The sequence below is a fragment of the Pelecanus crispus genome, chromosome 19 (genome assembly GCF_030463565.1).
Source record: "Pelecanus crispus isolate bPelCri1 chromosome 19, bPelCri1.pri, whole genome shotgun sequence".
NCBI lineage: Eukaryota > Metazoa > Chordata > Aves > Pelecaniformes > Pelecanidae > Pelecanus > Pelecanus crispus.
This window is the reverse complement of record NC_134661.1, coordinates 767,469-791,712: the sequence shown is the minus strand read 5'-3', so window position 1 is coordinate 791,712 and position 24,244 is coordinate 767,469. Positions and strand designations below refer to the sequence as shown.

The 24,244-nt window shown below is 52.8% G+C and overlaps 1 protein-coding gene across 1 annotated transcript; it reads right to left on the bottom strand.

Annotated features, from left to right (window-relative positions):
• Positions 1-1,879: 1,879 nt before the first annotated feature.
• Positions 1,880-24,026, bottom strand: DCPS (decapping enzyme, scavenger). Its single transcript, XM_075723264.1, has 6 exons — positions 23,859-24,026; positions 21,892-22,060; positions 12,850-12,995; positions 8,499-8,612; positions 4,811-4,921; positions 1,880-2,337 (listed from the first exon to the last, which is right to left on the bottom strand). The coding sequence occupies exons 1-6, from the start codon at positions 24,024-24,026 to the stop codon at positions 2,071-2,073; spliced, it is 975 nt and encodes a 324-aa protein (XP_075579379.1). The 3' UTR covers positions 1,880-2,070.
• Between the last annotated feature and the right edge of the window lie 218 nt (positions 24,027-24,244).

Here is a 24,244-nt window from a genome sequence, read left to right as displayed (position 1 = left end):
ATCAAAATGCGTCCCCCTGCCCTCTTCTGGTGGGGCAGGCAGGGCCAGCCGCCCCTCCCGGGCTCCACATATCCCCCCGGCTCCCGAAGGAGATGGGTGATGGCCGGGCAGCGCGCTCTCTCGTCTCCCAGGAGAAACGATTCCTCCAGCGGGAGCAGACAGATGGCCTGTGGAAGATGTGCTGCTCGGTCGTCTGTCGCAGCCCTCGGAAAGTCTATTTTCAAAAAAGGTTTGGTTTGTTGTTTTTTTTTTAAATATCTGAAGAACAGGGAAGCTTCCTGGGTGACAGGATGGTCCCATCTGTTGTTTAACCATCCTGTTCCTGCCCTGGCCTAGGTGGGTACATAAATCTGTGATGTTCCCTCACCCAGGGAGACCAAGCTCCCTCTTGGCACAGCAAACACTCCGGTATCAAAAAAAAAATTCATCCCTGCTCCTTAGCAACTTAAAACCTAGGGATGCAAAGAGCCAGGGGACGGCCAGCCACGCCGAGCATCTCCAGATCCACTGCTCCCCAGCTCCTGAATCAACTCCGGCCCCAGATGCGCTCTGCCCAGGAGACGGGTACATCCGAAACAAGAGGGAAAGACCAACAGATGACCCTGGCTTCCCTATCACATACCGCATTTTTGCAGAGAAATACAAAAAGGTGGCTGCATCCAGATGCTCTGCCTCTCCCTGCTGCTGAAAGGTACCAGGGAACTGCCTGACCTGAATATTTATCAATCGGATGAGCCAAACAAAGCCCCCGGCCATCTCTGACGATGCTGCTTGCAACCCAGCCAGCTCTGGACCGCTCCGTCACAGGGCAGCGCTGCAGCACATCCAGCGGCCCTGCAAACAACAAATCGCACAGGTTTTCCCCCCAGCATCAGCAAAAAAAAAAAAAAAACCCACCCCAGTGTGTGGAAAGGAGTAAATAACTGGGGTAGCCAGCAAGAGGATTCCTGCAATTGCATCCCTGGTTACTGGCTGACCAGAAACCAGAGCCCTTTTTGGCAGCAGAAACTCATGAAGTTTTCAAAGGTTGGCACCCGGCGGCAAAGATGCAGGTGAAAGGATGGCTGGGTCAGCAGAGCACGCCTCTCTCTGTACGTAGAAATAGGTATTTCTCCCCCCCAAAACAGGCAGCTCTTGCCAGGTCATGGCGTGAGGACTGTTTAAACAGAGTCAGGCAGCGAGGAAGAAGTCGCCATCTCACTGAAGGAGCAAGAAAAACCTCACTGGAGCTGGGAAGTGGCAGCAAAATCATCCAGGGTCTTGGGATGCTCCTTTGCCAGGACCCTCCAGCTGCAGGAAGACATTTACTTTCCTGCTGTGCCACCACCTTAGCAGTGCAGTCTTATTTATTTTTTGTGTTTTTTTAAATGAGCACGCTGAGGAATCCTTGCAAAATCTGGAGCTGTCTGTGTCAGGGAGGGGCTGCCCTTTTAAATGAGCTCATTTAAGCCAGATACATGACTAATTATCAGGGTAGAGGCGATGGCTCTGGGGCCAGGAAGCAGGCAGCACGTGCTGTCGCGTCTGCCTTCGCAGAGCCCACGGCAGCCAGCCGACGGGGAGGGGCAAGGACTCGGGTTAGTCATTGATTTATTTGGAGCAACAAACCCTTCCCTGCCCCAGGAAAGCTGCAATCCTGCTCCCAGGGGTAAATCCGTTAGGAAATAAGAGAAGCTTTCTCAGGACAGCGGGTTTTCTTGGCCCCCTTCCCGGTGCCTACTCCCCTGTTTGGGCTGACATTCGGTGGCTGGAGCTGTCTTTTGGGTGGAGAAGATGGATGCACGCAGACCCTCCTGCCCCAAAACTCCTCTGCTCGCTGCGTCCCAGAGGCGCCCAGCTTAGTGCTACGACCCCGGTAAAAACCAGCACACGAAGAGGGGTTACTCAATCCACGTTTTAATTGACTTGAGCAGAAGGAACGGTTTCCATAGCAATGGGCCGTCAGCCCCAACTTGTACAAAATCAGAGTTAAAAAAAATTAAAAAGCACCAAAGCCTTTTAAAAAAAAAGCCAAACCCTGAAAATGGGCATTTATTAAAAATAAAAAGATACAAAAGCGCCTCTGCCAGCTCACACTCTTCCTGCCTCCTGGAATTTCTTAAGCAGAAGTTCATCAGCCCGCAGGGCGAAGGTCAAAGCCCGTTTTTGGTAGTACAGGGAGTCCATCGCCAGGTTGTCGATCACGTCTGCCAGGAGATGGGCTCTCTCGACGGAGCTGCCTGGGGCGTCATAGCCCAGGGCGGTGAAATGCACGTGCAGGTGGTAGTAGGAGGGTTGGTAATGCAGGTAGATTCGCAGCTGGGATCCAGGCACGCCGAAGCGCTTCGCTACGGCCTCCTAAGGAGGAAAAAAATAAAATAAAAATACGGGTCAGGACCAGCCACGTGCAGCAAGGGCAAGGGCAGCTGCGGGCAGGTAGCGCACGGACAGACAGACCTGGCCACAGACGGAAAGGAGCATCCCTGGATAGCACAAAAGGTGGAGAGAAAGGCAGAAGCGATTTCTGCTTCCTCCATCCTCACAGCAAGGGAGAGGGAGAAGTTGGGAAGGACAGAGCTCTTGCCCATCCTCTGTCTCAAGCTCCACAGGGATGGAGCGATGCCTGCGGCCACCCCACTTTTCTCCCTCCATGACGGGACACGCTCTCCGCTCGTATCGTTTTCCCTTCCACCCTTATTGCTTCAGCTCACTCGGCAAATTACGGGGATCTTGTTACCAGCTGGTATAATTAAAGCTATAAACAGCAACGGCGAACTCCGGCACGCTGGCTTGGTTCGCTGCTCAGCGCACTGCAAGCCCCTGACTAATCTCTTAATCTCCGCTTTCCCCAGTGCAATTACTTTCCAAATTTCTAACGCAGTGAAGGAAAGAGAAGCTATCGCGCATCCATCTACCAAGCACGCCCTGTCACGGGGCTGGAAAAAACTCGTCAGCTGATGAGAACAGCCAAGGGGTTGGGAAGGAAGTTATCAACACGAGGAGGATGGGGCTCGACTCCTGCAGCTTCCTGCTAATGGAGAAACATCGAGCAGCCCTGAAACGCCTCGAACATGGCACAGCTTTGCGATGCCCCACAGGAAGGTGCCGACGGAACAGCAGGGACAGGGGTCTCCGGGCAGAGGTGCTAGAGAATCACCGAATCATTTAGGTTGGAAAAGACCTTTAAGATCTGTCCTGGTTTCGGCTGGGATAGAGTTAATTTTCTTCCTAGTAGGCACAGTGCTGTGTTTTGCATTTAGGATGAGAAGAATGCTGATAACACACTGATGTTTTAGTTGTTGCTCAGCACTGCTTATGCCAGTCAAGGGCTTTTCAGCTTCCCATGCTCTGCCAGGGGCACAAGAAACTGGGAGGGGGCACAGCCAGAAGAGTTGATCCCAACTGCCCCAAGGGCCATTCCATACCATACGGCGTCATGGGCAGTATAGAAACTGAGGGGGTTGGCCGGGGAGCAGCGATCACTGCTCGGGAACTGGCTGGGCATCGGTCGGCGGGTGGTGAGCAATTGCATTGGGCATCACTTGCTTTGGATATTATTATTATCATTATTATATTGTTATTATTATCATTACTATTTTACTTTATTTCAATTATTAAACGGTTCTTATCTCAACCCAGGAGTGTTTCTCACTCTCACTCCTCCGATTCTCTCCCCCATCCCATTGGGGCAGGGGCAGTGAGCGAGCAGCTGCGTGGTGCTGAGCCACGACAGTGCCTTATGCAAACTGGGGAGGATTTGGGGGTGAGATGCCACGAGGTTTGTGCCCAGAGCAGGAGGCTCTGGGCGCCTTCCCAGCGTGCTCACTGCACCACTGCTGTTCTGCAGCTCCTCCTGCAGCGTAAGCCATAGAATCATAGAATCATCAAATCGTTTAGGTTGGAAAAGACCTTGAAGATCATCCAGTCCAACCATTAACCTCACACTGCCAAGTCCACCACTAAACCAGTTAAGGGTAGAGTAGCAATTTCATGTTTCCTGGCTTGGTGGCTGGATTATTTATAATGAAAGTAAAAACTAGGAATTGTTAAGATTGGAAAGGAGCTCCAAGATCATCAGTCCAACCATCAACCCAACACTCCCATGCCCACCAAACCATGTCCCCAAGTGCCACCTCTGCCCGTTTTTTGAACCCCTCCAGGGATGGGGACTCCACCACCTCTCTGGGCAGCCTGGTCCAATTCTTGACCACTCTTTCCGTAAAGAAATTTTTCCTAATATCCAATCTAAACCTCCCCTGGCGCAGCTTGAGCCCGTTTCCTCTCGTCCTATCACTACCTACTTGGGAGAAGAGACCAACACTCCCCTCCCTGCCCCCTCCTGTCAGGAGCTGCAGAGCGATCAGGTCTCCCCTCAGCCTCCTCTTCTCCAGGCTGAACACCCCCAGCTCCCTCAGCCGCTCCCCACCAGCCCTGTGCTCCAGACCCTTCCCCAGTTCCGTTGCCCTTCTCTGGACACGCTCCAGCACCTCAATGTCTTTCTTGTAGTGAGGGGCCCAAAACTGGACACAGCATTCCAGGTGCGGCCTCACCAGCACCGAGTACGGGGCACAATCACCTCCCTGCTCCTGCTGGCCACACCATTCCTGACACAAGCCAGGATGCTGTTGGTCTTCCTGGCCAACAGCAGTTGGGCAGCGCAGAGGGCAGCGCAGCCCCGGTTTGTGACATATCATCATCATCTCTCGGTTGTTGGTCCCCACGCAGCTGCTGTGGTCAGGCAGCTGCCGGAAAATGCAGGCGGCGACCTTGCGGCAGGCAGGCCGTGCTCTCCCTGGCCAGGATAGCGGTGTTGGACCGGCCTTGCGCTTACCTTGCCTTCTTGCAAGATGTTCCTCAGCAGCGGGAGGTGCTCAGCGGTCAGGTCCCGAAGCGACTTGACGTCCCGGCGGTGAACGAGGGCTATCAGGTAGAGGTCATCCAGCTGCAGAGACAGAGGGGGAGGACGGTGACGAATGCGACCACGGAAAGAGCAGAAGGAGGGACGAGCACTTTGGACCTGACACGCCAACCCCAGCTTTCCCGGCTGTGTTATAAGGGGCTACCTGCCGTTGTGTTTAACCCGCACCCAGGCTGGGTTGAATCCAGCACGAATCTCCCAGTATGGGATGCGCTCACAAACCCGCTGCACCTCAAAAGCATCATTTTTGAACAAAATTGGGTTTGTCCAGGAAAAAACAGAAGAGGACAGCTTCACTCCAATCAATAAACAGTGGGATCACAAGTATCTTCTCAGCTTTAAAGGCAGATTGATCGATCAACCCTTTTCTTTTTTTGACAGGACAAGGCGTAATGGTTTTAAACTAAAGAAGAATAGATTTAGACTGGATATAAGGAAGGAATTTTTTACAACAAGGGTGGTGAAGCACTGACACAGGTTGCCCAGAGAGGCAGTGGAGGCCCCATCCCTGGAAACATCCCAGGCCAGGTTGGACAGGGCTCTGAGCACCCTGCTCTGGTTAAAGCTGTCCCTGGCACTGCAGGGGTTGGGCTGGGTGGCCTCTAAAGGTCCCTTCCAACCCAAAGCATTCCATGATTCTATGATTCTACCGTAAACGCAGCACTTGCTGCTGCCCTTGCACGTTCACATCTCCCTGAGCATCTCAAAAACGTTGTCCCAGCGCAGATGGAGGCTGGCAGAAAAGCTGCTGGCACCCACCGTGCTACGTGAGGGAAACCGAGGCACCCACCAGCCCGAGTCCAGGAGGCTGTGGGGTCTACCAGCATGCACGGATGCCGCACCGAGCACGGCCTTTTCTGCAGAGCAAGCGAATGGTTTATCTCCGCGCTCAGACGAGGATTTACAGTGAATCACAGTGGCCAAAACTGCAATGGTAGATTTTTTTCTTGAGTGAAAAGCTTCCTATATTTCCACCATGCAAATAGCTGGCCGCTTTGCAGTCATACCAGTTCTATAAATAACTATTTTCAAGATTTAATCAGTCACCGGACAACCCCAGTGCAGTAAAATACGTCCGTTCAGCAGGTCTCAGCCAGACCTTTGGCATCTCCTGAAGCACTTACCAAATTCAATGTTTAACGAGACATAGGGTTGCGGATCATTACACTTCAAAAAAAAAAAAAATCCCCATCTCCTTCAGCTCAGTGAGTGGCTTTCTAATATAAACACTGCAAAGCAAAGGGTTTAGATACTTGAGACCCAGCAGATCTTTTCAGGGCTGTGAGAAACCCATCTGGCTACTTGGAAACAGATGCTTGTGCCAAAAGATGCTCTCGGGACCCTGTCTCGTGGCTCTTAAAACACGAAGCTGATACTCGCACCCTGCCAGCACAGCAATGCTCACGGTTCGGTTCGATTCCCAAAGCTGCCTGTGCACAGCTCCGGAAAAAGACAGCGTATCAGCTTGTCCTCTTCGGATCAGGGCTGGCTGGCGGGGGGGAAAACAAACATCTCTTCTCCTTAGAACATCTGCATGTTGCTGGTTGAAACAAATAAGCCTGTTGCTAAAAAGGCCCTGAATGATGTCATGCCGGGCACCGTTTCAGGCAACGCCTCGGGGCTCCTGCGGGTTTGAAACCAACTCAAAAGAAGTGGGGAAAAAAGCCTACACCAAAAAAAAAAAAGAAAAAAAGAATTTTTTTTTTTAAAAAAACAAACAGAAATCAGCTCAAACTACTATCAAGGTTGGGCAGCAGGAGCTGACACAGCACGCAGAAGGTCGAGGTTGGCAGCAAGCATGCAGACTTCACAATGCAAACAAGAAATCTTCCTCTCATCAACCAACCTGAAATAATTACAGGTGACTTCGTAGCATTTGTGGGCAAGGTGCTAAACTAGCGCAAGGCGATGCTATTGAAGGGACTTCTAAGGGGAGGCTCAGAGAGTCCTGCTGGGAGCTCTGTCTCACTTCCCTAATTGAATTTAGTAGCCTTGCCTGTTTGGTGGGACGCAGAAAAAAGAACCGATGCTCACGGGCAGCCCTGGGGCTGCCGGGATCGGCTCTGGCCCGGTGTCACCCACAGCCAAGAAGAAATTCCTTGGCTCGAAGGCAGAAGTTGACAGTGCTTGCTGGGATCCTGGCTCGCCTGCCTGGGAAAGAGACAGGCAACGCGAAGGTCCCGGATAGCCTCAGGGATGACGGCTCTCTTGTTGCAGACAGCAGCCCCAGCAATTGGGAAGAATCCAAGATCCTGTTCAGCATACCAAGAGGGGACAGCAGCACAGGGAAACCTCCCCTAAAGACAAATCCTACCATTTAAGCGCACCCTGACCATGTATAGCTGCAAGACGTGGATACAACGGGTCTCTAGAGAAAGCTAAAGCCCATCCGGCTCCAATCCTGATGTGAGTTGCGATGCTTCATTGGGGTGAGCGAGGATTTACACCAAAGCTTTGCTCGGAGGGAGGAAAGGGACGGTGTCTTGCACTTTTTAGGATCCCTAAATATGCCACCCTGAAAGTAAAGGGCACCAAACAGGGTACAGTGGAGTAAGCACGACCACAAGCTTGCCATACGTCACCTGCTTTGCAAAGTCTCTCCAGGAAGAAAGTGGCACCTCCCGGTAAATAAGCAAATTTGAGGTTCATTACCCCATCACAGCTTGACAGGGGATTTTTGGAGTAGCTGATGTACAAGGAAATCATGGTGACCAGAGACTACCCTGCAGCAACTCACCTGTCCTCCCCAAGTCATTGCCCCAGGCGACTCAGCACCAGACCAGAAATAGGTGCTCCCAGCACAGAAAGACAGAATCGTGCTGCCCAGGAGCACGCTGGTGTTCCCGGTTTGGGGTTTTTTTTTTTCAGTTTTTAGTTCCCATTTCTACGTTTTAATCACACGGTAACTTCCCCTCCCTGCCACCCACAGGGAGGATTCTGAGGATCAGAAACATGAAGCGGACCCTTTTTTGACTCCACCGACTTCAAGGGGTGCACGTGTGTAGTTTCGTCTCCCCAGGCACGTCCCCAGAAGAACAGCACGAAAAAGAGTCAGAGCCCAAGAAAATAATGAGCTACTCAATTTAGGATTACAGCCTGGGCTTAAAAACATCCATCTTTCAACGAGTGGCCACTCCCATGAGGGGTTAAAGCAGCTGCTTATAAGCTAACGACCATCTGTTTAATATTGTGTGGAGGAGAGTTAATTGCAGCGAGCAAAGGACAACGCATCTGCCCGGTTTGTGCCTAAAGTTGAGGCTTGCAAAAAACCCAAAACAAAGTTCATCAGGAACAAATACCCAGCTGGATTTAGCCTCAAACACACCACGACAACATGGGGGCCGATACAGGAAAGAGAAAGCAAAACTAATAAATAAATCACCCAGCAGCAGCGAGAACAGCCCGCGTTTTGCAGCGTCCGCAATTAGCATGCGATGAAAGGCCCCAGCAATACTGGCACTTGTAACAGTGTGAACAGGAAGGATGCATTTCCCTACTAACGCTTTCATTAGTGTGCTACTAGTAGCACAAAAGTGGACATTTCCTCTGGATTACCTTCAGGCAAGCAGCATCCCTTCAAAGATAAGAGGAGCAAACAAACCTGGTTTTGATTCCACTTAAAATCTGGAACTAGAACAAAGCCATTGCAAGGATCTGGATTTTCATGGATGATTCGATCGGCCTCAGCTTTCTTCTCCAGGATATTATACACCCACTGAAAGAGAAACATGCGATTTATAAACCAGCAGAGAAAAAAAACCGACCCCTCAAGCACATTTAGCCCAAGCTCATGGATTAGTGCATATTTGCTGCAAGTAGAACATTAAAAAAAAAAAAAAGCAACAACGTGATTTTAAGATGACCAAATAATTTCATGGCTGATAACATTTGTAGTTAATTAACCATAAAACACTCCAACAACAAACTCCAGGCTATTACGAGCACTTCAGTGAAAAGATAACACCCCCCCACCCCCACCCCGATCCCGCTGTGTGGCCGGCTAGCTAAATTATTCAGGGATTTTTGTTTTCCTCTCAAGCATTAAGAACTGCCCACAGCTAGAGATGAGGTATTGAACAGAGATGGTTTAGCCCAGCATAGAAATAGTTGCATTTGCCACTAAGAGGATTTGGGGATCATTCTCCCAATGGAGTCTAGCAATAAACCATACCTGGCTGCTTTACGAGGCCCGGAGATGGAGCTGCTGCAAGCACTAAAACCCCCAAGGGGCAACAGCATCCCTGCTCCGTGCTCCCACCGGTTGGCACAGACCCATCCAGGCATTCAGGCAGATCAGCCACCAAGACAAGCAACTCTGAGCACACCAGAGCCTGGCGAGGCAGGCAGCGGTGGAAGCCAGCTCTTACAGGGCTCAGCAGACGCCTCTCGCAGCACCGCAGGGCTGTTTGCACCTTTTTACCTCCCAGGCTGCGCTGAAACCTTTACAACTAGGCCTGGGAAGGGAACTGGGCTGATTTTTCCCTTTCCGAAAGGAAGGAGCAGATTCCTTGAGAGCCTGAGGTTGGACGCAGCTCTGGCTGCTGGCAGCCAGCGCTTGCCGGGTAAATACGAAAGGCTTGTGTTTTCCTGCACAACGCCCATCTCTTGGTTTCCTGGCTGATTAGAAAACAGCTCACCGCTCTCCTCCTTCTGTATTTAAAGCTTCAGCCTCCCAGACTGCCTGTAATCCCTGCTCTGGTTATCACCCTGCACTCCTCCTTCAAAGCAAAGCACCGTCCAGAGATTAATTTCAGCTACAAAATGGACGAAACCAGGGATAAGCGACAGAGTAAGACGAGCGGAAAGCATGTTTGCTTTTCCTGGCTAGCAACCTGAGCTTCAGCAGCCGCCTTTACCCCTCCAAAATGCACTTTCTGTGCTCTAACTTAAGTCTATCTTAAGTATTGGACTGCCAAGGGAGTCTCCAGCCAGGTCCCTAGAAGATAAGACAAGGCAAGCAGAAAATGGCCAGGGCTTGAAAGCTGAAACCATTTTGAAACATCATTTTCCCCATCAAGTTTAGGTACGAAACATTTTGGTTGCCCGAGGTGGGTAGGAGAGGTGCAGGCAGCCTCGCAGACACAGCGAGCGAGCTGGGTCAGCGGATGCTGGGCACACCAGAGGCTCGAGATAAAGACAGCCCTTTTGGGGAACTCCGTCAAGAGTTTAATTAATCCAATTAAAACTTAGGATCATTGTGAACTGACCTGAATATATCCTCAGAGACAAATAAACCTCTCCTCCCTTGATCTGTTGGGTTTTTTTGCTTAAATTTCTGGTCTTTTCTTCCTAGCAACAACGTCTTAGAGAAGATTAGGTTCTCAAAAGAGATTTTGGAAAGCATGGCACAAGATCGCTGTGCTCTGTGACGCTGGAAGAAAAGCAGGGCAGGAAGCTCAGCAGGAAATGGAAGTTTGCCATTTGGTTTTTTGGTTTTGTTTTTTTTTTTTTTCCTGTGCCTGCTCTTTTCACAAGTGCCAAGCTATCAGTGCCCAAAATTAGTTCACCGATCAGATGAGCTGATTTTTAAACCCAATGCTGCTTCATGTGACGGGCAGGTCATCAGCTGATTGCTCTTGCTGTTTCCAGCACAAGCCTATCGAGGACAACACATGTCCAGAGCCTGGCACAATAATAAAACTATTATAGTGAAAGCATCCATGCTTTGCATCCTCCAACAGAAAACAGAGCCGCTTCTATAGTCTGCTGATATTTCTGTTACCCTTCACATTTCCTCTTCTGCTCATCAAAAACAGTTGGATGAAGACAATAAACTGTATTATCAAATCACAGAGACCAAGGACTGACCGTGCTGACCAAGATCTCTTGGCAGCTGCTCCCAATGGGCACCAGGAATATGTTTCCATGTGTAGAAATCAGCTCGCAAGCATTTGGCGGAAGAGGCAAAGAGAGCGAGCGCTCAAGCATCTTCCGAAGGCAGCTGCTACAGCAGAAAACTTCACAGCCTTCGGAGCAAAGGCAGGGAGAAAACATTTGTGCAGGTTGCTGTCTGGTGGAAACACATTCTTGACTTTCTCCAGCTAATAAATGCCGCCTGTGTGTTATTGGTGTTGCAGCCTGGCTGCCGGCGAGAAAGCTGAACGACGGAGCAAAGAAAAGCAGGCAAGTGAGGAACAATTGAGCACACGCTGCAGCTTGCAAGGTGCCTTCTGGTACGAGTCACAGAAAGCAGGATTCACGTTCATCTGCAAGCGATTAGAAAGCAGACATCACAAGAGTGAACCCTGTAACCGTTCTGCTGCTGTTTAAGGCAGCAGGGAAGAGGTGGGGGGGATAGCTAAGGCCTGTGGTTGGTTGACTTTGGGGTTTATTTTTAACGCGTAGCCTCAGCAGACCCAGGATTTGTTTTATTCCCCCTTCTGCACAGGCTGGCATGAATTGGTCCCTACAGACTTAGAATCATAGAATCTTTTAGGTTGGAAAAGACCTTTAAGATCATCCAGTCCAACCATTAACCTACACTGCCAAGTCCACTCTAAACCAATCAAGGGTAGACTAGACTAAACCATGTCCCCAAGTGCCACCTCTGCCCGTTTTTTGAACACTTCCAGGGATGAGGACTCCACCACCTCTCTGGGCAGCCTGTTCCAATGCTTGACCACCCTTTCCGTGAAGAAATTTTTCCTAATATCCAATCTAAACCTCCCCTGGCGCAGCTTGAGCCCGTTTCCTCTCGTCCTATCACTACCTACTTGGGAGAAGAGACCAACACTCCCCTCCCTGCCCCCTCCTGTCAGGAGCTGCAGAGCGATCAGGTCTCCCCTCAGCCTCCTCTTCTCCAGGCTGAACACCCCCAGCTCCCTCAGCCGCTCCCCATCAGCCCTGTGCTCCAGACCCTTCCCCAGCTCCGTTGCCCTTCTCTGGACACGCTCCAGCAACTCAGTGTCCTCCTTCTATTGAGGGGCCCAAAACTGGACACAGCATTCCAGGTGCGGCCTCACCAGCGCCGAGTACAGGGGAACAATCACCTCCCTGCTCCTGCTGGCCACACGATTCCTGATACAAGCCAGGATGCTGTTGGCCTTCTTGGCCACCTGGGCACACTGCTGGCTCATGTTCAGCCGCTGTCGACCAACACCCCCAGGTCCTTTTCGGCCAGGCAGCTTTCCAGCCACTCCTCCCCAAGCCTGTAGCGTTGCATGGGGTTCCTTGTGTTCCTTTGGTCTCTAAAGAAGAAAGATACGAAGCGGAATGCTCTAAAGGGATGTAAACCAGGAAAAAAGTCCATTCCTGCTGCCTGCGGCAGGAAGGACACTAAAGTACAGCTTTGCCACATGGAATATGGCCAGAAAGGCAGAACGGCAGAGGAGCTGTAGGCAAAGCCTGAGGAGTGAGTTGCGGTGCAGGAATCCAAGAGCAATTTGTGCCTTCCCATTTCCACAACACCCAAGAGACTCCTAAAAAGCCCAGTGAACCTGCATCAACACCCTCGGAAAGGAGGAAGAACGCCCCAGCACAGAGAGTCTCCAGAAACCTTGAGAAAAGCAACTTTGGTTACATCTCCAAGGCAAATGTTTTTCTGCAGAGATGGAGAAGGATGCCCCAGAGGACAGAAGGATGGGGACACCGGGGGAGTTTAGGGGAAAGAGAGCCCTGTTCAGCATCACGGAGCATACCCCAAAGATCAGACAGCCTCAAGAAAGCGCAGTAGATGAGGGGACGCATTCAGGCAGCATCAAAACTCAGGACCAGCAGAAATAACCTGCAGCCAGTCGCGTTTGAGGAGCAGGCTGCCCAGCCAGATGAGAGGGTGTGGTACGGCGGAGCTGACGACACACTGATGGAGCAACCGAGACGGAGACGGGGACACAGCACTCCCACCTCTTCTGCCTCCAACCTGGGCTTCGGAGGAGACATCTGACAGCCCAGCATGTCGAAGAAGGAGACCAAAGACCTCCGTCTCTGCAGGGGGGAAGCAGTGGTACCCATACCTGGATGCTGAAGCTCTGGGACTGGATGAAGGGCAGCGTTATGTTCTTGTAATCCTCCCCTGTTTCACGGATGAGGTGCACTTCTTGACGGAGGTATTTCTGAAGGTGTTTCTCCGTGGCGGGGTACACCACTGTGGTTTTTATCTCTAGAAACAAACATGTTTACTGAGTTACCGTCACAGTCGAAACCCACGTTAATTCCTTCAGTCCCCAATAAATCTGTTTTCCCTTCCAATAAATGCCACACTAACACGTTTTTAAAAGATAGCGCTAAAATAGCAGGGTTGGGGAGAACGGACAGGGAAAGCAGACAAGTGCTTTAACCTCGCAGGTTGCCGCTGCTTTTCTCGAGGAAGGATAAGCCGACAACACAGCCAGGGCCTGTCTTTCCAGTTCAGCTGGAAGAGTTTGCTGTCTGAAAGGTTTTTTTTTTTTTCCCCCACACTGGCTCTTTCAGGCATATCAGCAACATCTGGGCAGAGCTGGAGCTCCCAGGGAAGAGCTTATGTGCAGTCAACAACCAGGACAGAAACACGACCCCGGGGGCAGAGACGCACCTTCCTCACGCTTAAATCCGAAGCTCGTGGGATGTTATCGAGCGAGCACCCAGCAGCTTTCTCCAGCCACAAAACCAGACGTCGCGTGAGCTGCGAGCAGCGGGGCCGCGCTGGGGCTGGCTCGAGGAGCAGCTCCTTCCCAGAGCTCTCGGCCATCAGGATGTTTGGCCTCGAGCCCCGAGCGCAGGAGGCAAAGAGGTCAAAGGCACAGTGACATATCCGGAGCAAACAACGCGGGCTGATGCGTTAACATGGCGTGGGACGAGCTGAGGGAAGAAGGCTGGGTGATTCCCCTACAGCAGCCGACAAAGAGCATTTAGCTGCTTACTCTAAAACAATTTCTATTTACCCTGAGATTAAAACTTTGCTGCGTAATTTCTGCAACATTAAACAGGATGAAAGTACGCACCTCATCAGCCTGGCAGCTTGCACCTCAGCAGCAGCGCATCTTACCCGCAGCGGTACAACAGTGGAAAAATAGCCCTCTTCGGCCAAGATGTGCGATACAGAGCCTGCCACAACGCCAAGGGCACCAGCAGTGCCTCCGCCTCCCCAGCTAACGGAGAGCTGCTACAAAACTTAATGCAGGAAGGAGAAAATCCCCGCGAGCCTGGACAAACCCCAGGCAGGTCGGACCAAAGCAAGCGGCTGGGGCACTGCAAGCACTGCAGCTCGTGCCCAAGGTCTGCCACGCTCACAAAAACCACGGGCTGCACACTCACCAGGGTACCAAAGAGTCGTGCTTCAGGCTTTATATACATATATATGCTAGCCAGACACTGAATATAAATATCTATTTGTTCCTAAAGCCAAGATTTAGGGTGGTTGGGTTTTGGGTTTTTTTTCAGTTTTCTGGGTTTTTTTTTTGTTTTGTTTTGTTTTTTTGGGTTTTTTTTAAGGTCAGCGCTGCACAAGCCAGGAGACTCTGCCTTTTCATTTCATGCCAAACCCAACTTAGTGAAATCCACAGGAAAATGCTGGTAACATGAAATATGAAAATGCAAACTACAAGGGCAGTCTGGTCTGATTCCCACTATACACATGTTCAAACAAGGTTGGCTTCCAGGACTCGATTAGCACTTCTAGCGCGGTGATGTAATAGCAAAAAAGAAAAAAAAAAAAAAAAAAAAACAACCACAAGGCTGTAGCTCCTCCGCTCCTCATTTAAAAAGAACAGCACTGGGGAGAAAACAAAAAGGCAAAAGACAAGCAAATACCACATCCAGCCTCAGGCTGAAACTTTCACAATTTGATTTTCTGCCCCAAAACAAGAGCAGGGACTGCAGCAGAAACGCCTCCGCGCTGAGAGTGGTGATAGCTGCAACGTGCGCACCGGCTGGGATGTGGGGTTGCGGAAGAGCCTTCAGGGCTTCTCCGGCACCTCCCCGATTTGGGGGGCAGCTGCTCTTGGTGGGGAGAGCCACTTCGGATACTTTAAAACCTAACACGAGATCAGAGAAATCCTTAATGTGCAGCTGCGGTTGAGCAGCAGATGTTTGGAAGAGGAGAGGGGGGAGAGGCTGTGGTTCACTAATGATTATTTCCCTTCTAGAGGTCTCACCAACCCCGAAACGCCCCAGCAATGCTAATTAGCATAAATCACTACGGCCAGAGAAGCTGTTTGATAAATGCTCCGAGCCTGACTATCGTTAGGAGCCCGCGCATGAGATGCAAAGTCCCAGCTAAGGCTGGGCTCAGCCGCAGGAAACATCCACGGCGAGACCGGGCTCGCCATGAAATCTTTCCATTGCTGGCAACCGGCCGCGTTCGTGCTCCGTTTCAAAAGCCGCCCTGCTCCTGGCAGACTCCATGCACATTAAAGCGTCACGTATGCCGTGGGGCAGCCGAAACCTACCCCGGCCTGCAAAGGGGGGTAAGGGACCGCTGGACACATGATGTGGGTTTTTAAGCTCGCCGAAGGGTCAGGGATTGTCTCTGCTCACGTCTGAGTCACATCAGCCGGCGTGTTCCTGACCGCCAGCCCAGGGACACCAGGAAACGCCTGTGGTTTATTCTGGAAGTCAGGGCTGGCCATCAATTAACTGGAGGTTATAAAAAAGGAGGTTTAATTGAAGGAACCCGGATGAGCAGGAGGATGAGGTCCTGCGATGGTAGAGAACAACTGACCGGGCGGTTCACCCTACGAAAGGTGTTTGAGGGGATAACACCGTCGTTTCCCTGCCCAGGAGAAAAGGAAGCTCGGATTGACCAGGAACAAAAACGACTTCTCCGCTCTCCTGCTAAAAATGAGTGGAAAGAAAACCAACCCAAGACACAAGAAATGAAATCAACACACCAGCTCAATTTGGGGAACTTGCGGGACAAAGGGCTGAAGGCAGCTGTTGCCAGGAGGAGAGGATGAAACATCCTGTCCTGTGGCGCAGGACAGCCACACGTCGCAGATGGGAAGGGGTAGAGAGACCTTGTGCACCTAGGAAAGTCCACTCCAGGCTCACTTATCCCCTTTCGCGGTGTGCCGTCCCCAGGCTCTGCCAAAATCCCCCTCCAAAGCTTGGCACGCCAAATTTCAAAGCGATGCAAATAGCGAGGAGAGGCCAGGGTGACGCGCCGAGATGCCTTGCGCTCGCTTCTCCCATCCCACTCGGCGACATTGAAATGGACCACTTGTAGTTGTGTTTTGGATTTAAACATGCCGGGGAGGCAAAAGAAGCACGCAGGGCAGGAACAACCTGTTTCCACTTTTGGGCAGGGGTGCTTTTTCCTCCCTTTGCTAGTAGGAAGCCGAGCTTTGGCTTATAATCTACCTAATCAACTCAACCGTCGGGTGCAAGCCCAGGAAACAGCAGAGAAAGTTGCATTTGCGCTCTTGCAAGTTTTCTTTCCCTCTGCAAGCCTCTTTCCTGCTGCATACAGCTCTGCGCTGTCTTCCCATCGTCAGGTATCTCCTTCGATGCAGCCCTAACTGAATATAACGATGCAAACCTTCCCCTGCTGCCTTAACATAGTTTATTTAGTTTTATAATCGCAACTGTGCAGTAGGAGAACGCCTAATTTTAACCCACCCCCAAGGAGAACCGACCCCGGCTTTGCCTCGGACATCTGGGGCTCTCGTTATCGAATGAAAAACACAAAAGAAAAGGATAAAGCTTGCAAGAGTTCACAGTCTCCCAGGCCAGCACATGCCAGGGCAAGCCAAGCGTGCTGCTGGGAACTTCTACCGAGGCTGTTTGGCCCCGCATTCTCATCCAAGGACTCCTTGGCAGGCTCTAGCTGCAACAGCCACAGCAAAGAGGAAATTTGCAGGTTCCCAACCCCCAAAAACCAGAGCAAAGCACGGTGATACCTCCCCAGCGTCCCCCAAGCCATCCCACGCGCTCCCACCGCTTCAGGCTCCAGCTTTTTACTGGAGTGTAACTTTTTACGAAGTGTTCTTCGCTGGGCAAGCTCCACGGGCAGGCGGAGCGTGGCAAGGCCGGGAGATGAACCAGCCTTCCCAGTGCAGCTCCTGCAAGTTTCTCCAGCTCCTCGCTGCCTGAAACCAGATGCTTTCTGGGCTCAGGAAGGCAAGGATATGTATCACTTCCTGCATGACCAAATACTTTCCTTCCACGCTCTCCCTTTTCTCCCACAATTTCTCGACCCCGTGTCGGAGAGATGGAGCCGGAGCATCTCCCAATGTGCTCATTTTCAGACGTTTTTAATAAGCTTCAGCCTGCAGCACAGGGATGAGCCACGCCCCATGAGTAAAGACCCCTTAAAGGACTGGTGAGGTCACTTAAATTACGCTGGCACAGCTTTGGTGCTGCAGAACATGCCATCCCTCAGCAGCCAGGCAAGAGGAAGTTGCTTTTTGCTGGAAACAACAAGTTCTCCTTGCTAAAAGGGTGTGAGCACCATCAGGAGCTGGATGTTATCGGGGAACGTGTTGCTTGAACCATCTGGCTTTTGCAATCGAGCCTTTGGCAGCAGGAAAATCTTCCCCCTGCTACAAAAGCGGCCCTTGCTCTCCCTTGCAAGGGAGAGTGGCAGAGCTGGGGTTTCCTCCACCAGCATCTCACACCTCTAGGCATGAACCACCTCTTAAATCTAAGCGACATCCAGCAGCTAGTTTTAAAATAAGTTATGCACGCCTGCCTTTGCTGTTAGCAGGGCAGTCACGATCAGAGGACACGCTCTCTGACACGGCTCCTCCTCACAAACTCGCTCACAAATTTCCTCCTCCTTACTCAGGTGGTTTTGGGTTGCCCTTCAGATGAACTCTGATCATTATTAAGCTGGTTTGCAAATAGTATTCCCCATTTTAGCCCTGACACGTCTGTCCTAGCAGCCAGTAAAACCAACGAGCCAAGGAAGACATGGATGAGGTCCTCTTTCTGATCGGCACCACCTTCACACGTCCCCACGCCGGTGTGCTCCCAGCCCCAAAAATCTCATCTTTAAGCAGCAGCAGAGCAAAATTCCTCTTCCCAGGTAATGTGCTGCTTTTGGCCTCCCCTTCTCTGCCTCCACCATGCAAACAAAGCGACTGGCCCAGCCTCGCGGGCTCTTTTACCACCAAGACAAAACAAGCTTTCATCGCATGGGGCCTGTGTTAGCTTGACTCCAGGGAGGGAACAGCATCCAACGCACTTAAACGAGGAGGCGGGGAGAGGGTGAAGAAAATATTCACTTTCAGCTATCAAGAAACTCCAGCTGAATGAAGAGCCCCCCCGGGGATTTTGGACCACAAAGGCGGCATTGAGAAACGCACTTCAAAAAAAAGCAGAAGGATGCAGAGGCAGCTCCTCATGCCGTCAATGCACCCAACGTCACAAGTCACCTGCGGTCATGATTTCCTCAGTCCGGAGATTTACCTTACCTTTAGAAAGCGAGAAGCTGAGCATGGGGGGCTCTGAAATCCCCGGGGTGAATTCCTCTTCTGCGGGACATCGCGACTTTTTGACGGAACTGCTTAATGCCAAAGTTTGAGCTTTTCTGCAAAATACTTTTACCGCATCACATTAGCCGGGTGTAAACCTGCAAGCGCCAGGAGACAAAACCCTCTCTCCCTCTCTAATCCTGCAACCAAGAGGCCAAGACAGACCCCCACACAAGGGCTCGCTGGGTCTCCACATGCTCACTCAATGTCAGGGATTTCTCAGAAGCCCTGACATTGTCTGCAGCCTTACAGGAAACTTCGCCTTTGTGTTAGGTTTATGAGCTGCATTCCTTGCATCGACTCCCTCCCTGGGCCGCGACTTGGCTCAAGAGGGAATTTCCTTCCCCTCCTGACGTGTGTGACCATTCCCTCTGGTGCCAGCCCAGCTGCCTGCCAGTGACTCACGCCCCGGGCCCGCAAAAAGCAGCTCTTTGACTCTGAATGGCTTTGAAGGAAGAAGCCTCCTCACCCACCGCTCAGAGCTGGGGAGCCTGGAGGGCAGCACCGGGCTCCGCAGTCCCCCCCAGGTCTCCTGCCCAACATCCAGAGCAGGCGCAGTGATGCCAAGGAGAGGGCTGGGAAGCAAAGATGCACCACTGTGTAATGTCTCTCCAAAACCTGCCTTTTAAAGGCAATTTTTAAAGTAATTAAAAAGATAAACTTCAGCAGAAGGAAGCCAAAGGCTTCCTCCCCGTTCAAGCCTGCAAGAGGAACGGCATGAACACTCATCCAAAAGCACAGCAGGTTTGATCCAGCCATACATGAAACAGCGTGGCTACGTGGGTGTATTGGGTTTGCGTGGCAAGGTTTTGGGAGTGCGGGGGCTACAGGGGTGGCTTCTGTGAGAAGCTGCCAAAAGCTTCCCCTATGTCCGACAGAGCCAACACCAGCCAGGCTCCAAGACGGACCCGCCGCTGGCCAAGGCCCATCCCATCAGTGACAGTGGTGGTGCCTCTGGGATAATGTATTTAAGAAGGGGGGAAAAAAACCCCACAGACTGCAGCTGGAGTGAGGATGTGCGAGAGGAGCGGCTCTGCAGCCCCCCAGGTCAGTGCAGGAGGAGGCAGGAGCTGCTCCAGGCACGGAGCAGAGATTCCCCTGCACCCCTGGGGCAGCCCATGGCGAGGCAGCTGTGCCCTGCACCCATGGGGGCCCACGGGGAGCAGAGATCCCCCTGCACCCGGGGAGGAGCCCACGCCGGAGCAGGGGATGTGCCCGGAGGAGGCTGTGACCCTGTGGGAAGCCCACGCTGGAGCAGGCTCCTGGCAGGAGCTGTGGCCCCGTGGGGAGAGGAGCCCAGGCTGGAGCAGGTTTGGTGGCAGGGCTGGGGACCCTGCGGGGGACCCACGCTGGAGCAGACGGCTCCTGAGGGGCTGCACCCGCGGGAGGGACCCACGCCGGAGCAGTTCGTGAAGAGCTGCACCCCAGGGAAGGGTCCCACGCTGGGGCAGTTCATGGGGGCTGTCTGCCGTGGGAGGGACCCATGCTTGGGCAGGGGAGGAGTGTGAGGAGTCCTCCCCTGAGGAGGAAGGAGCGGCAGAGACACCATGTGATGAACTGACCCCCAACCCCCATTCCCTGTCCCCCTGCGCCGCTCAGGGGGAGGAGGGAGAGAAATCGGGAGTGAAGCTGAGCCCAGGAGGAAGAGAGGGGTGGGGGAAGGTGTTTTAAGATTTGGGTTTATTTCTCATTACCCTACTCTGTTTTGACTGGCAATAAATTAAACTGATTTTCCCCAAGTTGAGTCTGGTTTGCCCGTGACGGTAACTGCTGAGTGATCTCCCTGTCCTTATTTCAACCCACCAGTTTTTCATTGTATTTTCTCTCCCCTGTCCAGTTGAGAAGGGGAGCGATAGAGCGGCTGTGGTGGGCACCCGGCGTCCAGCCAGGGCCAACCCACCACAACTGGGGCAGAGTCACAGCACAGAGGACAAGCCGAACAGAAACAACCCGAGCAAGGATTTAGTTTAACGAAGGCCCAGAAACAGGACGTAAGAACACACAGATTCACCTGGTTTTGCTCCAGCCTCTCCAAAAAAGCAGGACCTGGCACAATACTGACAGAGACCAGCAACCCTGCCTTTAACAGCCTTTCCACCCCGGTGAGGGGTTTCGCCCCTGGCATAAATCTTAAATAAAAAAATTTTGCTATCTGAGTAACGCTGGAGTTATACAGCACTGCAGCAAAGCGCTACAAGGAAGTCAAAGGCCAGCACAGCTGCACAGCTGCAGCCGGGGAGAGGCCCAGGGGATTTTAGTCTTGCAATGCCACCTCGTGGGAATCGCTGCAAGACGCTGCCAGCCTCCAATGCCATGGGTGCCCAGGCAGGAGTCTTTCCAGCAGACAAAGCATAGCTTGAACATCTTCCCACACGGGGCATCCACAAAAAAACGTGGTGTGGCAGTGTTTTCCTGCCACTGAAATGTGACACTGTAACGCTGAAACCTCTGATTTAGAGTCCTCGACAGGACAAGAGTTTTGCCCAACTCGAGCTTCCAAAGCCAGACATTGCTTCCTGCTACAGACATAGTGCTAAAATAGGAGCATTTTCAGGAAGGTGCATCCAACATCCCGAAAATTGAATTTAGGACCGCAACAACTTCTTATTTAAGGCTATCACTCGATTAATTTTGACCCTGTTAAACTTGTTTGGCTATCACTGTGCTTACAGAAGCGTCGACGCGTAATTAATCACTGCAATTGCAGAATTTATACACATACCAGCATTAAATCGAAGTGCCCGGCCTGCCAAAAGAGCAGCCCCGCTTTCCAGCGGCGGCTGCAGAGCGCCGCAATCGCAGAACACCTTTCCACCGCGACAAGAACGCGTCTCGCCTTCCACTGAAGCCCTCCAACCCGCTCATCTAACCTCATCACACTCTGTTTATTAATCAGGTTTTGTAACACACAGGTGCGTGAAATCAGCAGGGAGAGGCTTGAAAGGCAGAGGCCAGGTGCCCGCCTGCCCCAGGCACTCAAGGTTACCAACATTTAAATCCCCCCTGCAATCATGCTAGCTGTCTGTCCTTACCAGGTGACATCAGGCAAGAAAAATAAAGCCATAAGATGACACCCTGGAATGAGAGGAAGCTGACAGAGATTGTTTTCAAGGAAAACCTTATGGGGGAAGACAGTATCTTACCAGATTAACTGACATCACTTAAAAAAAAAACCACAAGGAAAGCTTTCAGACCCACAAGCCCTTCTTCACCTTTAAATCAAGGCACTGGCAGATGATTGCAAGTAATCAAGCAAGGGCCATTTAACAGCCAGCTGCTCATCAGCTGAGCTAGGTGTCTGGCCACAGGGAAAAGGAGGTGAGACAAGGCAGCACCCCAAGCCTTGGGAGTAAAATGTTGCCTTCAGAGCAGCAACGATCCACCGATCTCCCCGCCTTGGCCAGGTCTGCTGCTGTCAGCCAAACCACAGCCGGGGCAGGGTGGTCGGGTCCGGCAGCAGCACTTCCCTGCCTCGCTGCACCCTCCCCTCCGGAGCCGGCAGGAACACGCCGACCGGCATCCCAGCCGTGACCGCGGGTCCGCAGCCGAGCCACAGAGCGAGCCGCCCTCCCGGGACCCCCCCCGTGCAAGGCCGAGAGCGCTCACCGCTCAGCTCCGGGGGAGGATAGAGGTGGTACGTGCTGTAAATGTCATTGCGCATCTGCAGCTCCAGCTTCGCGTGCTTCTTCAGCAGGTCCAATACTTTCTCCTCCTGGAAAGGAGTCTTTTCCAGGATGACTACGGCATCTGTCCCCTCTCCGGAGGCGCTGGTCACCTGGAATAAGAACGGATAAAGCCGCTGGCACACACAGATCTGGCGCTGGGTGGAGAGTTTGAGGCCAGGACCTGAACGCCTCCAAGGCAGACACCTTGCAGCCCCTCAATTCTCACACACAAAACCCCTCCTAGCACAGGCAACGCCCATCCAAAAATAAAAGGCACAGCAGGAATCTGCTCCCCATCAGAGAACACAGGCGGTTTTCTGGGGGAGTGTGGGATGTGGACAACATCTCAGCCCATCCGCACCTCCCCGGATGCTCCCAGCGCCCGTGGCCGCATTCCCGCTGACCCGCATCACCGATTTAATCTCAGATACTCGTAAGTTGACATGGGGCCGCTGACCGGGCAGTCGGAGGGTCAGGAAGAGGGCAGAGACAGGCGCAGGGGTTTGCATCACCGTCAGGGAGCAATCCTAGGCTGTTTTGGGACAGGGAGCGCTGCTGCCAAGGAACTGGACATGGCCTGAGCGTGCTGGGTTTTGGGAGGCACGGGGTGCGGAGCACACCCACAAATTGCTCCCGGTCATATGGGACCTGGGTGAGGCCTCACTGAACAGCGCTTAGGGAGCACAAAGAGCTTCACCTGGGGCTCCCAACCCAGCCACGCTCATGGGGCAGAGCGGGCGGGTCTGTGCCCGGTTCTGTTACCCACCCACCATCGACCCACGCCTCTGAAACCGAAGCAGCAGCCTGAAACTTCCCCACCCTCATCGCCCGCTTGGATGCACGTCTCCAGGAGGCAGGAGCTAATGTGGCTGCGTGGTTCCCGTGCCACATCCAGGCTCTCTGGCTGTAAAACTTAAAGAGTTATTACAAATTTCCCTTTTATGGCACCTGATTGGCATGCCGATCCTATTTACAGCCCCAGAGTTAGCATCTTGCTCGCAATTCAATGCCGCTTTACCTACCAAGCGCGAAAAACCTCGTTGCTGGGCCAAAAGCAACAGCTATACTAATAAGAAAAAATAACCTCAGGCTTGAAATAAGGCTTACAGTGAGAACAGCCACCTCCTGCCCCCCTGCTTTGCCAGATTTGGGCAATGCCGGGCTGGAAAAGTGACTCTGGGGCCACGCTTTGTGGATTAAAGAAGGGCTGGGGTGCAGGCTCCAGAGGGGAAGACCTCACCTGCAGCCCTGCGCCCAGCTCTGGGGCCCTCAGCACAAGAAGGACATGGACCTGCTGGAGCGGGTCCAGAGGGGGCCACAAAAATGATCCAAGGGCTGGAGCCCCTCTGCTACGGGGGCAGGCTGAGGGAGCTGGGGGTGTTCAGCCTAGAGAGGAGAAGGCTGCGGGGAGACCTTAGTGCGGCCTTGCAGTGCTGAAAGGGGGCCTAACAGGAAGGATAGGGACAATCTTTTTAGCAAGGCCTGTTGTGACAGGACAAGGCGTAACGGTTTTAAACTGAAGAATAGATTTAGACTGGATATAAGGAAGAAGTTTTTTACGAGGAGGGTGGTGAAGCACTGGCACAGGTTGCCCAGAGAGGTGGAGGAGATCCCATCCCTGGAAACATCCCAGGCCAGGTTGGACGGGGCTCTGAGCACCCTGCTCTGGTTAAAGCTGTCCCTGTCACTGCAGGGGTTGGGCTGGGTGGGCTCTAAAGGGCCCTTCCAACCCAAACCATTCTGTGAGTCTATGAAGAGACCGAGGGGGGTGACCGGGATCCCCCACGCTGCGCCCTGGGGGCGTGGCCTGCTGGAGCTTGCCGCCATGGGGCGGGCCCAGCCCTCAGCAGGGAAAATGGCGGCGGCCCTGACCAGGCCTAACCCCCCCCCCCCCTTCCCCTGCGGTACCTCCCCGTGCAGGAACACGGCCTTCTCCCGCGCCGACTCCCGCAGCACACGCCGCAGGCGCAGCTCCGCCAGCGGGAAGGCGGCAGCGGCGGCGGCCCCATCCTGGAGCGCGGCCCCGGCTTCCTCCTCCTCCTCCCGCTTCCTCTTCGGCCTCGGGCCCTCCGCCATGGCGGCCCCCCCCGCCCTCAATGCGCCTGCGCGGCCGCCAAGAGAGGAGCGGGGCGTGCTGCCGCCCGGCGACAGCGCCCCCTAGCGGCTTGGCGGTACGCCCCCCGGACCCCCGCCGCCATTTGGGGTGACCCAGGGGGTCCAGAGCAGCTCACGACACACAAACCCACAAGCCAGGGGATTAAAAAAAAAAGTTTGGTTGTTTTTTTTTTTTTAAA

Excerpts from the sequence above, each read along its gene's own strand:
- DCPS (XM_075723264.1), bottom strand. The coding sequence starts at position 24,026 with ATGGCGGAGGGCCCGAGGCCGAAGAGGAAGCGGGAGGAGGAGGAGGAA. Across the intron at positions 22,061-23,858 it reads CCGTGTTCCTGCACGGGGAG|GTGACCAGCGCCTCCGGAGA; the intron begins GTACCGCAGGGG and ends TTCTTATTCCAG. Across the intron at positions 2,338-4,810 it reads ACATCTTGCAAGAAGGCAAG|GAGGCCGTAGCGAAGCGCTT; the intron begins GTAAGCGCAAGG and ends TTTCCTCCTTAG.